This window comes from Polyodon spathula, chromosome 16 (genome assembly GCF_017654505.1).
Source record: "Polyodon spathula isolate WHYD16114869_AA chromosome 16, ASM1765450v1, whole genome shotgun sequence".
Taxonomy (NCBI): Eukaryota; Metazoa; Chordata; class Actinopteri; order Acipenseriformes; family Polyodontidae; genus Polyodon; species Polyodon spathula.
This window is the reverse complement of record NC_054549.1, coordinates 22773562-22787773: the sequence shown is the minus strand read 5'-3', so window position 1 is coordinate 22787773 and position 14212 is coordinate 22773562. Positions and strand designations below refer to the sequence as shown.

The window sequence follows — 14212 nt, the reverse complement described above, 5'->3', positions numbered from 1 at the left end:
TCATCCATTCCAGCTTTTACTACAAGCTTGATTAGCCCCAGTGTATAGGTATCAAGCTCAGGTGTGTCTTATTAAACTCCTAGTAAAACCAGGAATGGATCAAACTGCTACGCAATGGGAGTCTTATTTCCATTCCTGATATCGTCAACTTTATCGCCCTGTAGCTCTGATTTTCAATTTACTGCCGTGCTTGTTTGCCTCAAGCCAAAAAAGGGCTGGCTCATCCCTTCAAAGAAAAGCTGTGCATTGATCTGACAGTCATAGTTAGCATACAGCAATGTGCAAATGTTTAAGAACACCCCATTGCTTCAGTATTTTTTATTTGTTGTGCATAGGAAATCAAATCACTGCAACAGAAAATCTTGGATAACTGTCAAAGCAGGGTAATTGGTGCCTGATGACTAATGGGCTGCACATGCAGTTCATTTAAAACAGTAAGTGAAAAGGAACACAGAGCCACAAATGGTGAAATGCATGTAACCTTTTAGAAGTTGTTTGAGATACCTAATTAAAGCACAAAGTGCTCTAACATTTTCACACAAGTGCCTGTTGTTTCTATATCGCTGATTGTTGACCAAAAATTGAAATTCGCACACCCTGAGGTTTTCATGCAGGCAGGTATACTTTTATAAATGCCTGGGTGAATGCATGTGCTATGTTTATTGACAACCAATGTAAACATCTGGTTTATTTTATTGGTTTACAGTCGTAACAGGTAGCTATACACTGATGTTGGCTTGTATGGGGGCAAATTAATTCCCTAGTTTCTAAACTGCATTTATTCTCTGTTTAATAATAAATAGGCAGAAAGCATAGTACAGTTTTAACATTTGATAGTGTAGTTTACATATCCGCAATGTTATTGTGCATGATGGTCTTTCGGAGTAAAACAGAGCGCCCTCCAAATTCCATAACAATTGCACAGTCATTCAAATATTTGTAGAAAATTGAGAGTATATTGGATTCCAGCCAAATGCAATCTAAAACATCTGAAGGAGGTTAGAAGAGTACAAAACCAAGGCAGTTGTATCATTCACCTTGAAGAGAGGCAAAGACAAATGGACTGAATTAGCACATTTTTAGAATGGGGTCTGAGAACCTTTTGTTGGACTTCCAGAATAATAATAATAATAAGACGAGGGACCCAGGGTATACCAGGAGAACATGGCCCACACCACAGTGATGGTACTGTAGAATACATACAAGCATAAGAGCATTTACGAATGAGAGGAGGTCATCCGGTTCCTAGCAGCCAATTGATCTCAGAAACTTTGTCAAGTCGGGTCTTAAAGGATCCCAGTGATTCAGCATCAACAGCAAGACTAGGTAACCCATTCTATCCCCTCCCCACTCTCTGTATGAAGAAGTGCCTCCTTCAGCAACATGACTAGGTAACCCATTCCATCCCCTCCCCACTCTCTGTGTGAAGAAGTGTCTCCTTCCTTCTGTCCTAAGTCTACCCCTGTTCCTGGTATCTGAGATACAGTTAAAGTATTAGCTTGTCAAGACCTTTTTTAAGTTTTCAAAGGCTACAGCTCAGTCCCTCCTAATTCTTGTTTGTTTTCTGGGCTAAATACATTCCTGTGATTTAGCATCCGCTGGTCATAGGCTCGTAAGGGTTAATTGATTGTTTTCCCTCCTGTGTCTCTAAACTGTGTCTTTGTGCTCCTCGTCCACAGGGAATGGTTTTTGGATGGAAAGTATCTGATCATCATTGTAAGTGTTATAGTTATCCTGCCCCTGGCGTTAATGAGACAACTTGGTACGTCCTTACAAATGATTATTATTATTATTATTATTATTATTATTATTATTATTATTATTATTATTATTATTATTATTGCTAATTAAATACAGTTTAAACATGTTCCAATTGTTAAACATTTATTATTGGTCCTAAATGTGTAATCATTCTCAACGATATGCATGTTAAACACAGAGATCAGCTGCAGTATTTTTGGCCTACAGTAGGATGCATGTGTAAGGTTACCAGACGTCCCAGGAAAATACATTTAGTCCCGTTAAGAAACAGTAAAACTGTTAGATCGTCCCGGTTTAGCTATTTTGTATTCACATCTTTTTTTTTTTTTTTTTTTAACAATTTTTTTACCCTAGACCTCCAGAACAGATCGACAAGCTGTTGATAATAAAAACCTTCACGGTCGTCGGTTCAATTTGAAAATACAATTAGGCTGACTGTAGAACTGATTAACAGTAAAAACGTTGACTACTGAGATATATATATATATATATATATATATATATATATATATATATATATATATATATATACACACACACACACACACACAGTATAATGCCAGTCTAATGCTAGATACGCACATGGATTGCATGTCTATTGACTGTTTATTAACATGTAACCAAACTTCAGCAAATGACTTGTTACATATTAATTAAATATTTATTTACAACACTCAAAGCATGACTGAAATGTCTGTGTTTTGTGTCTAGGTTACCTTGGCTACACCAGTGGATTCTCATTGGCCTGCATGGTGTTCTTCCTTATTTCGGTAAGTTTGGAGTTTCAGTCTAGGTGGCCTGTCACTGGCTTGTAATGCATGTTTATCCCTTTTGTAGTTTGCTCAGGTCACAAATGTAGAGTTTGGTCTAAACCTAGTGGACATTAGACAATCTACAACAGCAGTGGCCAATCAATCACAGACCTGAGGGCTATTCCACTCCAGGTTTAACAGGTAAAATCAGATAATGATCTACTTCAGAAGGTTCATGATTTTTTTATTATTATTATTACTGTACACATCTTAACATACATCAAATGAAATCTTACTGCTGGCATGTCAAAGTTTCTAGATGCTGCTGATGCCTTTTCTTTAAGCTTGCATATTATTGGACGAAGCTGCCGCCATCAGGTGATGTACTTTGTTTATCAGGTTACTACAGTGCTGTGCACGTTGGTAAAGCGCTGGACACAATCGTAAAATATTATTTGCAGTGTTAATTTTGCTCGTTACGATGGATCGGTGGCTGGTTCTATGTGAGATGAGATGTGGCAGATCACTAGTTTGTGGTTGCTCTTACTTCTAAAGAAGACACTGAAGATGATGAAGGACGATCAAGCCTATTATCTGTCTATAGCACAGGGTTGAAGGAATTGGAATTGGAATTTGAGATAAATAACTCTTGTGATTTGTTCAACTGCTTTCATTTGATGTCAATTTAATTGACTAACAAACAGTGACTTCAGCTGAAGGCATTTGTTGTCACTGTGAAAAGCTCATTGCAATTTTGATTGATGGCGTGTTGGAATTGATTAAAAGACAATGGGAATTGGGAATTGAAAATTTATTTTAAAAAAGGAAAAACAAACTGGAGTTGACCCCGACCCTGCTATGGCAAACAGAACTGAAGAGCAGCTCCTGAACTCACAGTCAAAGCAGCACAGACTGAGCAAAAAAAGTAAATCACACAACCACAGCGCATTGTAGTTAAAGAACTACAGCTCCCAGCATCCCTCACAATTGCCGTGAGCGCAGATGCATGCTGGGAATTGTAGTCCTAGCCAGGGCTGTACCGATTCACAATACACTACAATAACAATGGCAGTGCAGCCAGCTCCTGAGCTCACAGTCAAAACAGCGTAGACACGTCACAGAATTATGGATGCGTTCAGGGAGATCACTCTACGCAGATTCTGTGCAGAATCTGACCAATTTAGCCAATGGGTGCATTCGCGAGATCACTCTTAAAAGATCATTGGATAAACTGGTCAGATTCTGCACAGATTCTGCATAGAATCTGCTCAGAATGATCTCGGTGAACGCAGCCACAAATAACACAGTGAGTATGGAATTAGAAGCACTCAGAAGGAAAAGGGTGAGAGGGCAGTAAGTGAATTAAAAGTGTTAGTCTGTAGGATGCAGTATTATTGTTCTATTTTAAAACGAGGACAGAGGCGGAAAAACATTTCTATCCAGTTAAACTGTAATTATCCGCAGTAAACTAGTGTGTTTTTATTCAACCCTGTAATGCCAGAAGATTTTTGCAAAAGAGAAAAGCTACTTTATTTATGAAACTAGATTCCGTTTCTTGCACAAACTCATTTTTGTTTCTGTCCCGCAATTCTGGCTTGCGAGACTGGATTTAAAAACATAATAACATCAAGGGGTGTTGTTACAGGGTAAATACGCGGGCTTACTAACAACGTTCAATATATAATTTATTTCGCTTCCTTTAACAACAACTGCCAATAGCTACTTTCAGGGCGTGTAGGGATTTTTCTGCATGGTCACTCCCTGAAGGGTGTAAGGAATATGGAATACAAAGATAAACTTTAGCGGAACTTCTCAATTCAGACCAGTCACAAGTTAACAGGGAAGTGGCCTTACCACGAAAGGGCCGTTTTCTGTAACAGATCAATAACATGGGATTTTGAATAGGCTAGTTGATAAGTTTTTTTTTTTTTTTTTTTTTTACACTGATTAAAGTTTTCTTCAAATGAAACACGTTTTATTTAGTTTGCCTGTTGGTCTTGATATTAATTAATGTTCTTTTAGAAAACTGTTTCAATTTACTGTCTTTTTATTTAATGTTGTAACTATGCATAATAACATTGTAATGATGTGTAAGTACACACATATTTACTAAGCAACTACTAGGGAAATGCACAGTAATTAGAGACACTTCATGGAACGTGTTACCAGGTAGGTATGTGTTTTTGTAAGCATTCTGTGTTCAAACGAAAATGAGAAGCTAGTGACTTTTCCATTTTCAATAAGCTTCTGTTCTGATTTTAGGTCATTTATAAGAAGTTCAATATCCCCTGTCCACTCCCGGACAATGCGACCGACACCAGCCAAATCTCAAATGTCCCATTAAACCAAACCAGTCATGACCAGTGCACTGCCAAAATCTTCACCGTCAACTTACAAGTAAGCACGTTGCAATACACCAGGCAAACGACAAACCTGCTGCCTAAAATGATTTTTAAATAAAAAGTTAATATTTTAATTGTATTGATGTTTGTAATTATGATTAGAAACCCCGATTAGCACTAATACCCAAGGTAACATTAGGTAGTGTGTGGTTAGTGATAGCTTCTGATATCAGTTAGCATATAGTGTTGTGAACTTAAGATAATGGAAAGGCAATACAGTACATTTGCACAACACTAACAGTGTTGGGGAGTAAGACATTATGACACACAGTAATCTGATTACATTGTTTTGTTCTTTGCAACTATAATGGTTTGTTTTTCAATGTCAAATGTAAACTGTGCCTGAGAAGTAACTATTTATAAACTGTAACAAGTTATATTGTTTTTTAATACGTTTATGTAACTAGTTACAATTTTATTTAAGTAACTTGTAACTAACGGATTACCCTTTAAAAGTAACTTCCCCAGCCCTGAACACTAACTACTTTACAAAAGCTCAAAGAAACTCGATAAATTCAAGGTCTTCTAGTCGAAATGTCATTGAATGATTTTAGTATTTTTAATAAACAGTTTTTAATTGGCAGTCCAAATAGTGTCTCATTTTCTGAAAGACTTAAAATACAGTTTCACTCACACACAACAATGTCAGTTTTATGAAAGCCTAACAGGTAATATAAGTGGATGGAAAACTCAGTGGTATTTTTTTTTTTTTTTTTTTTTTTTTCAATCAATCATTTCTAGACGGCATACTCCATTCCTATCCTGGCGTTTGCCTTTGTGTGTCACCCTGAAGTCCTCCCCATCTACACCGAGCTACGCAGGTCAGTTCCGACCATATTCCTTTACAGCAGAATCTCAGAGTTGCCAACACTTTGGGAATAGAGGTTGTTGGTACTTCTGAAATGCCCGCAACTCTGAAAATGTGTTTTCAGTGGTTTTATTAAATGTGCGCAGTCTACACCCACCAGTCTGGTGGATAATACAGCACAGTAATTCAATACACACATTCTTATGGTTCTAAAGTCTTTAAAACTATATACATGGAAAAAGGCTACATTTACGTTACAGTTGAAATTGTAACGGCAGGAAAAACACTGATTCTTTGTGGATTATCGTAGTGCTGGTTTATATTTTTAACACCATGCATTTGCGAATGCTTTTTCAGCCTCCTTTAGCTTGAATAGAAAAAAAAAATTGAGCTTTAATTAAAATTAAAACGATCCTTGTAAAATCGCCCGTAGTTGCTTTGCATGTCTGTAAATGTTTGTGCAGTAATTTTGCCGTTGTGACCATCGCGCTGCTTGGAAGAGTGGCTGTCTGGTTGCGTTGCACGTATGGTTGGGTGATTGTATACTTCCCGCTCAAAGTGGGGTGTTCGTCGGATGATATAAATGAGCTGGCTTGATCCTGACAGGTTCTGTATTAAATAACACTGTCAGATTATTATTGATCGATATCAGTTATTAATCTCTAGAAGCAGCATCGGACACAGCGCTGATGCGTGTTCATAGAGGAGCTTGATGCTTCTCGAATGCACCTCCCAGTGCTGCTGTTTTATAGTCTCGACACCCCTGTGCGTGCGAAGCTTGCTGGCTTATCTCTGTGCGTCAGCAACATGTTGACGAGACCACTCCTGCTCAGATGAGGTCAGTTATGGACACTCTCATGCATTTAAACATTCCCTGATAGCAGCCAGATAACTTTGCACAGCTGCGCTTTGAATGGCAGTTTGGTCCTTTAATCACCGATCTTAACACTGATACTGCAGTTCGATTCTGAACTCGCAGCTGTGGTGAGGGATGCATGTTTCTGATCTACTTATTTTTAAATTTGACAGGGCAACCCAGAAGCGAATGCAGACTGTGGCAAACATCTCAATTCTGGCTATGTTCGTCATGTACCTCCTCACTGCTGTGTTTGGCTATTTGACATTTTACAGTAAGTGAAGAACAATTCTGTCTTCAAGCACGCTTAAAAATGCAGTAACAGCCTCCGCGTTTCGAACATCTTGGGAATGAAGATGGTTCGTAGCTCTGAGATGTCTGACTCTCAATATGTTTTCAATAAACGTGCACTTGCTATCTACACCCTCAGCCTGGAGAATAATACAAAGACACACCTGGAAAGAGGCTTGTGACAGGGTGCTCGTGTCACGTATGTGGATAACCGCTGATATGCATGACAGAGAAACAATGGAGGTGCAGTTGAAAACGCCAGCACACACGCAGGATTTATTCACAAAAACAGAAAGTTAATAAATGTGGTCATGTGACGTTACCAGCCACGGTAACGCACAGAGGACACATTCAGCAGGCTGTACAAAAATACAAAATGAAACAGTACAAAAACTACTAGTAAAAGGTGCCACACTGGGAGCGCACTAGCCTTATAAACTATGCGTCCGCTCCAGGACCCGGTTACACTACGTAACCCTCGCTATACATCACATGTGATTCCTTAAACGAACCAACTTCTGAGCCGGTATTCATATGACAACTCCTGCTGCTTCTTATGGCCGTGGCTGGGCATTGCCCTCACAACCACCTTATTGCAGTTTCAGGGTTGCGTAGCTGTTGTTCGTGCAAAACAGGCGCTCTCTTCAGTAGCATGGCGTTACAGTCCTCTAAAGCGACTCGGTCAAGACCCGCCCACCGGCTGATTGAGTACCAGTACAGCCAATCACTTACTGACCTTCCCCTCAACCAAGCCAAGCAGGCAACGTGTCTCAGTGGAGCGGCCGTCTATAAACAATAATTTAATCACACAAATCAACTCTAAAAAGACACACAGTAAACACATTTCCACATATAAAATCACACCAGCACTAAATCCCCACCTGTGCAAGGCAATCGCCCTGCCACAGGCTGCATTTAAAATTTATAACTACAAAAACACAAATTTAAACGTCTACGAATCGTAGTGCTTGTTTTTATTTTAAACTATGCATTTGCGTAGCTTTTTCAGCCTCCTTTGGCTTGAAAAAAAAAAAAAAAAAAAAAAAAAAAAAAAAACTGTGCTTTGCTTAAATCTAAAATATTCCTAGTAAAATTGCTCGTACTTGCATTGAAATCTGCCTCCCCTTGTCCGGATATGTTTGCTGCTACAGTAATTTAACCTTCTCTGTGACCATAAATAGAGCAAACATGTATGGGGGCAGTAATTTATGTTAATTTTTAGTATACTTGTAATAATAACTGTAATTTAACAAAATAGAATTGTAATTGCAATTTCAGCCAGAAATTCTGCTGTAATTATAACTATATTTGACCCCCAGATCTGAAAATTAATTTATGGGAATTCATGAGCGCTGTATTGCTATTTGTTATTCATGTAGTCTTGCACCATCTAGTGGTTACAAGATGTTTTGCAACCACCACTGCGTAGTCGACCAGTTGGTTAATCAACCACCGGTACAGAGCAAACATACTTTTATTAAGTAACAGCTATGTAAATGCACAGTAACTATAGATACTTAACTGAAAGTGTTACCGAGGAAACAGAAAGATATCACCATACTTTTTGTTATAGTACAGATAGTGGCATTGTGAATCTTCTTTAAACACAAGGCCTCTGACTCGCTGGTATTTGTTAACCCACAGAACTTTGCTTGGTAAAACTCCTATTTCTTTGCAGATTACTTCAAATCTTTGCTGATTGATATATACGTTTGTGTTGTATTTATTTATTTAGTTATTTTACTGCTGTAGTGCGAACCTCTTGGCCAGGTCGTTATTGTAAATGAGAATTTGTTCTCAGCTGACTCACTTGGCTAAAGAAAGGTTAAATTAATAAATTAAATAAAATAGAAATGCTGAGAAAGTGTCTGCAGTGTATTCTAATGGGTTTTCCTGTGGCTGTGCAGGTAACGTCGGAGCTGAATTGCTGCACACCTACAGTACAGTCGACCCCCTGGACATTCTCATATTGTGTGTGCGCGTGGCCGTGCTGGTGGCGGTCACCCTCACTGTCCCCGTGGTGCTATTCCCGGTAAGGATAACGTTCTTCTTTACATTGATTTCTGTAGCTTAGTAATAAAGTTTACAGAAAAGAGGTGCGCACTGGGCAATTTCTACGCTGGAGATGTTTCATTCTTTTAACAGCAGGAGGTGTGTGTGGGGGTGGGGTGGAGGGGATGGGGTATTACTATCAATGTACTATCAAAAAAAAATTGTTTGTTGTCGACTTTCATTCTGTGTTGAGTTTTGTCTGACTGGAGTTAGAAATAGTAAATTAAAATATAATGAGAGTCAATGAGAAGTCCCCACAAATATAGGAATGCAAACGTGTGTGTGTGTGTGAAATGCATGAATTGTTATTAGAAGGAGAAAGAGGGAACCAAGTTATATTGGAAAACATTTACAAAAGAAGGGCTTATTAAAGAATGATGTCATCACTGGCTGGGTATAGAATGATGTCATCACAGGCTGGGTATAGAATGATGTCATCACAGGCTGGGTATGAACAGGCTTGGATATAATTTACTTGTTGGACCAAAGGAACAACCCCGAAATTGTTAATTATGCACAAAGTGCCCGACTCGTATTGCACGCTGATTTTCAGGTTTAATCCAGTATTACATTAATATTAAGCAAGAGGAGGCCATCCAGCCCTCAGTGCTCGTCTGGTTCCTAGTAGCTGACTGATCTCAGAACTTTGTCAGGACGGGTCTTAAAGAATCCCAGTGAGTCACCATCAACAGTATGTCTAGGTAACCCATTCCATCCCCTCACCACTCTCTGTGTGAAGAAGTGTCTCCTTCAGCAACATGACTAGGTAACCCATTCCATCCCGTCCCTGCTCTCTGTGTGAAGAAATGTCTCCTTCCCATGGTCCTAAGTCTATCCTCCTGTGCTGGACTTAAATGTAAGAGCCATTTGGAGCACAGTATAATGAAACTGGACTGATTTGGGCTAATCAGCCCAGTTTCATTATACTGTGCTCCAAATGGCTCTTACATTTAAGTATGAACACAAGAACGTCAGCACATAGACCATTTATGATTTTAAAGACTTCAATCAAGTCCCCTCTTTCCCTTCTTTTTCCTAGTCTGAAGAGATTTAATTCTTTTAGCCTGTCTTTATAGCTCGTGTCATTAAGTCCTGCCAGCCTAGTTGTCTGTCTCAATATGTTCTCAAGGTCAAAGGTGTCTTTTTTGTAAATTTTTTTTTTTTTACATCATTGCACTAGAGAAGGTACAGAAAAGAACAGCTAGGCTGATCCCAGGACTTAATGACATGAGCTGTAAGAAAGAATAAATCTCTTCAGCCTAGAAAAAAGAAGGGAAAGAGCTGAATTGATTTAAATCTTTCAAATCATAAGTCATCTAGATAACCCAAGACATGTCTTCAAATTCAACAGAGAGAAGAACAAGAGGACAGAAATGGAAGCTGAGTAGAGTCTAGAACAGAAGGCAGGAAGCACTTTTTTACACAGAGAGTTATAAATGCATGGAATAGCAGACCAGGTGAAATAGTAGGATCTAAAACACTGGGAGCATTTAAGTAAAGATTCTGTGCTTCTAAATTAGTTCCCCCCAGTATGGAGAATGGTGAGCCTTGATGGGCTGAAAGACCTTTTCTCGTTCCCAAACTTTTGTTATGTTTTCTGCTCTCCTTCCCCTCTTTTAGATTCGTCGTGCTGTGATGCAGTTGCTGTTTCCGGGGAGGGATTTTCACTGGGCGCGCCACGTAGGAATCGCAGTCTGTCTCCTCATTGTCGTTAACCTGCTCGTCATCTTCGTGCCCAACATCCGAGACATCTTCGGCATCATTGGTGAGGAGGAAAGCAGGACCAGTTATTCAGATACTTTCATCCACATCATGGGGCAATCTCAAAACAAAGGCTGAGGTGCTCCTTCCAGTCCAGGGCAGGCTTGAGGCATGGAGACTGAACTGCTCCCTCCCTCCCTCACCCCCTTGAGAGAAAGGATGCTCCCTCCAGTCCAGGGCAGGCTTGAGGCATGGAGACTGAACCGCTCCCTCCAGTCCAGACACGTGCCCTATTTCAATTGTAATATCCCTGTGCAGGAGAAAATCTAGGATATTTTATGGCTGTGGTGTCTCATAACTACACTTTTATTTACACTGAAAACATCTCATTTTAAATAAGAAGGGCCCCATATCTATTTCCTTCTATCTGTTGTTAAGAAACTGCTCATAAACCAATTTATATCAAACAGGCCATTATGCGTCTCTCCAAGCAGTCACCTTATGATATATACCATAAATATAGGGCAGTACATCTAGATTCTCTTGCCAAAGCTTGGTATTATACATATGTTGAAACCATGTCATGAACTGCCCACCCATTCAGTACAGGGCATTCAATTCCTGCTGTACAGTGCTCTCACAGGGTGAGAGGGAGATTGTTGATTCAGATTCATTCGCTCTCTGTCATAGTGACTAAACAAAAAGATCTAAATAATATACTTTTAAATGATGTCTCAGTCTAAAAATTCAAGGTGATCTTTGGGTTATGGCTGTAGTTTCCTGGGTAGACAAACTTGTTCCGAGTTATTCTCAACTGAGAGCTATACAAATCTTACTCCAGTTGCTGGTCAACTTGGTATGCTTGATCATCACATGTCTCTCCAATGCTAAGCTTATCCCTCTGTATCCAGGTGCCACTTCTGCTCCCAGCCTCATCTTTATCCTGCCAGGAATCTTCTACATACGGATTGTCCCTGAAGAGCGAGAGCCTTTGAAATCCAGACCTAAAATTCAGGTATGTCAAACTCTCCACTGAAACTCAGTTATGCTGTACATTAGATCTAGCATATTAAACACATTAAACTGCTATGACTGATTAAGTTGGGCGAGTGTCAAAAACAATACAATAGACCAGGCACGTTATTATAGTGAAGAACACAGGAACTTTTACGAGCTAGAGGAGGCTATTCTGCCCATCAGTGCTCGCCCAGTTCCTAGTAGCTGACTGATCGCAGAGCTTTGCAAAGTTGGGTCTTAAAGGATCCCAGCAACACACTATCTGGCACTGTGGTCACCAGAATTGAACACAGTTATAAGTGCGGACTCACCAGTGCATTACCTAACCTCATCATAACCTCATTTGATTTGTACATTTTTGTCTTTTTTTCACTGCTTCGTTTCACTGTTTGGTTGCTGACAGCGATAAGTCCATTACAACACGAGTACTTGGGGTGTGCAAAAACTCATTTCTCATTATTGTCTTTAAGAAGCATTTATCCACAGGTATTCAGTAAATCCATTCATTGATGTGCTGATTTCAAGCCAAGGAAAGCTGTCCTTCCTCACTTTTCCAATTGAGTAACTTGGCAATTGACTTCCGCACTGTTTTAAAAGCCGATTGAATGAGCTGAAAGCACCCAGTTTGCATCTTACCTGGAGCCTGAATAAGGAGTTTCTGCACAACTAATAGAATCAGTATAAACCTGGACAGACCGGAGTCGCAAATGGCTCTAATTAGTGAGAGTCGACTGTATCTTACTTCCTCTCTCTCTCTCTCTCTCTCTCTCTCTCTCTCTCTCTCTCTCTCTCTCTCTCTCTCTCTCTCTCTCTCTCTCTCACACACATTGCAGGCTGCTATTTTCGCTGCTGTCGGCTTCATCTTCATGATCATGAGCGTATCGTTTATCATCTTGGACTGGGTTAAAGGAGGAGGAAACAACGTGGGTGGACACTAGCCTCAGAGGGAAACCAACAGAGACGGATTGAAACCTTTCCCCACTGGACTTCAGCAGCCCAACCGAAGACAATGGCTGTTCGCTCCAACCCAATCGCATTTAGAAAACCCCCAAAAACGATCCCCATTTTTTTTTTGAAAACGTGTCATCAGTTGCAAGCAATGCCTGTCAGACAATTGCCAAGCAAACCAGCGTATTGGTGATATTCAACCCTAACCTGGATTTCTGTACTGGTGATTCTGCGTTCGCAAAATACAGTATCTGGGTTTTACATTTCATCCTTAAAAACCTTTATAAAAACTTATTTTTATTTTTATTTTTAAATAAGTGTTGAAAGATAATTTCAGCAATCATGTTCAATGGTCCTAGTGACTTGTATTTTGGTAACATTTTACATTGTGTCTGCTGTGTATTTACAAAAGATTTACTCATTAAGTACACTGTAACTATACATAATAACATAGTACTGATGTGTAAGTGCACATGTATTTACTAAGTAACTACTATGCAAATACACAGTAATTAGAGTGTAAAGTGTTACCCTTTTTTTATGACACTTCCACATTTGTAAATAAAATAACATTTGGCCAACTCAAAAATAAGAAAATATTTTAAGAATACGTTTATATATATATATATATATATATATATATATATATATATATATATATATATATATATATTATATATATATATATATATATACACACAGTGGTGTGTGTGTGGTTCAAAAAAAAAATCACAATTTGAGAATAAACTAAATGCATTGATAAATTGCCCTGGTAATAAAATCAATTGTCTTTGTTAAACCAGGAAATAATTTGATAACGAGGGTTCTTGTAAAAAATAATTGATTCATTTCTTTTTTTAAGCTATTCTAGTAAACAACGAGATAAAAAGGTTTAGTCACAAGTAATAAAATAACCCCAAATTGTAAAATAAGGGATTGGAACAGACACGGTATCCATCTAATCACAAAAACTACGTTTTTACAGTCACATGATTAGCTGTATATGGACCCTTCACTATTTCACTGTTCACAGTTTTCTGATGTGTAAGTCATAGACCAAGGCTGTCCAATCCTGGTCCTGGAGGGCTATTCCACTCCAGGTTTAACAGATAACATGAGATCCTGAACACTTTCTGGCTGGAGGTTTAATTGCTTCGTTTAGAACAGGGTTGGCATAAAAACCCAGAGTGGAAGTGCCAGCTTTGAAATATAAAGAGCACAGTATTTCAATAAAACAATTCATAATAGGGACTTTATTTATATTTGAACCAGCCGAACAAAAATACAATACACTTTTATAAAATATTATTGGTGGCGGTTGGTTCTAATCCACATATCTGATGTCTCCTAAATGTATTACATAAACCAAAGATTTTGATTGGCTTGCCCTGAGCCAATAATAAGGTTCTAATGTTTATACTGAGCTGTTCAAATGGAACGGTTACAGATGTCAGCTGTGTGTTCTTGTACAGGGACAGTAAGGGTTAATAAATGGGCTATTGCTACTTGAGTGGAGTCTGAGTTTATTGTGTTTTAAGAACAATGCCATTTCTTTATTTAAAGTTCACAAACCAATTCCAGTACACCTTACCTATGTCTTAATATCTATCATGTTTTCCATTAT

At 38.8% G+C, this 14212-nt stretch overlaps 1 protein-coding gene across 2 annotated transcripts in view; it reads left to right on the top strand.

The window, feature by feature from the left end:
- Positions 1–13034, top strand: part of slc38a5b (solute carrier family 38 member 5b) — a 44118-nt gene extending 31084 nt beyond the window's left edge. For both annotated transcript variants that reach the window (XM_041273845.1, XM_041273846.1), the window contains exons 8-16: positions 1680–1762; positions 2473–2531; positions 4776–4910; positions 5657–5736; positions 6753–6853; positions 8778–8902; positions 10543–10687; positions 11535–11638; positions 12474–13034. In XM_041273845.1, the coding sequence (XP_041129779.1) occupies positions 1680–1762; positions 2473–2531; positions 4776–4910; positions 5657–5736; positions 6753–6853; positions 8778–8902; positions 10543–10687; positions 11535–11638; positions 12474–12578 (937 nt within the window). In that variant the 3' untranslated portion in view covers positions 12579–13034. The remainder of the gene's footprint in view (positions 1–1679; positions 1763–2472; positions 2532–4775; positions 4911–5656; positions 5737–6752; positions 6854–8777; positions 8903–10542; positions 10688–11534; positions 11639–12473) is intronic.
- Positions 13035–14212: the final 1178 nt, after the last annotated feature.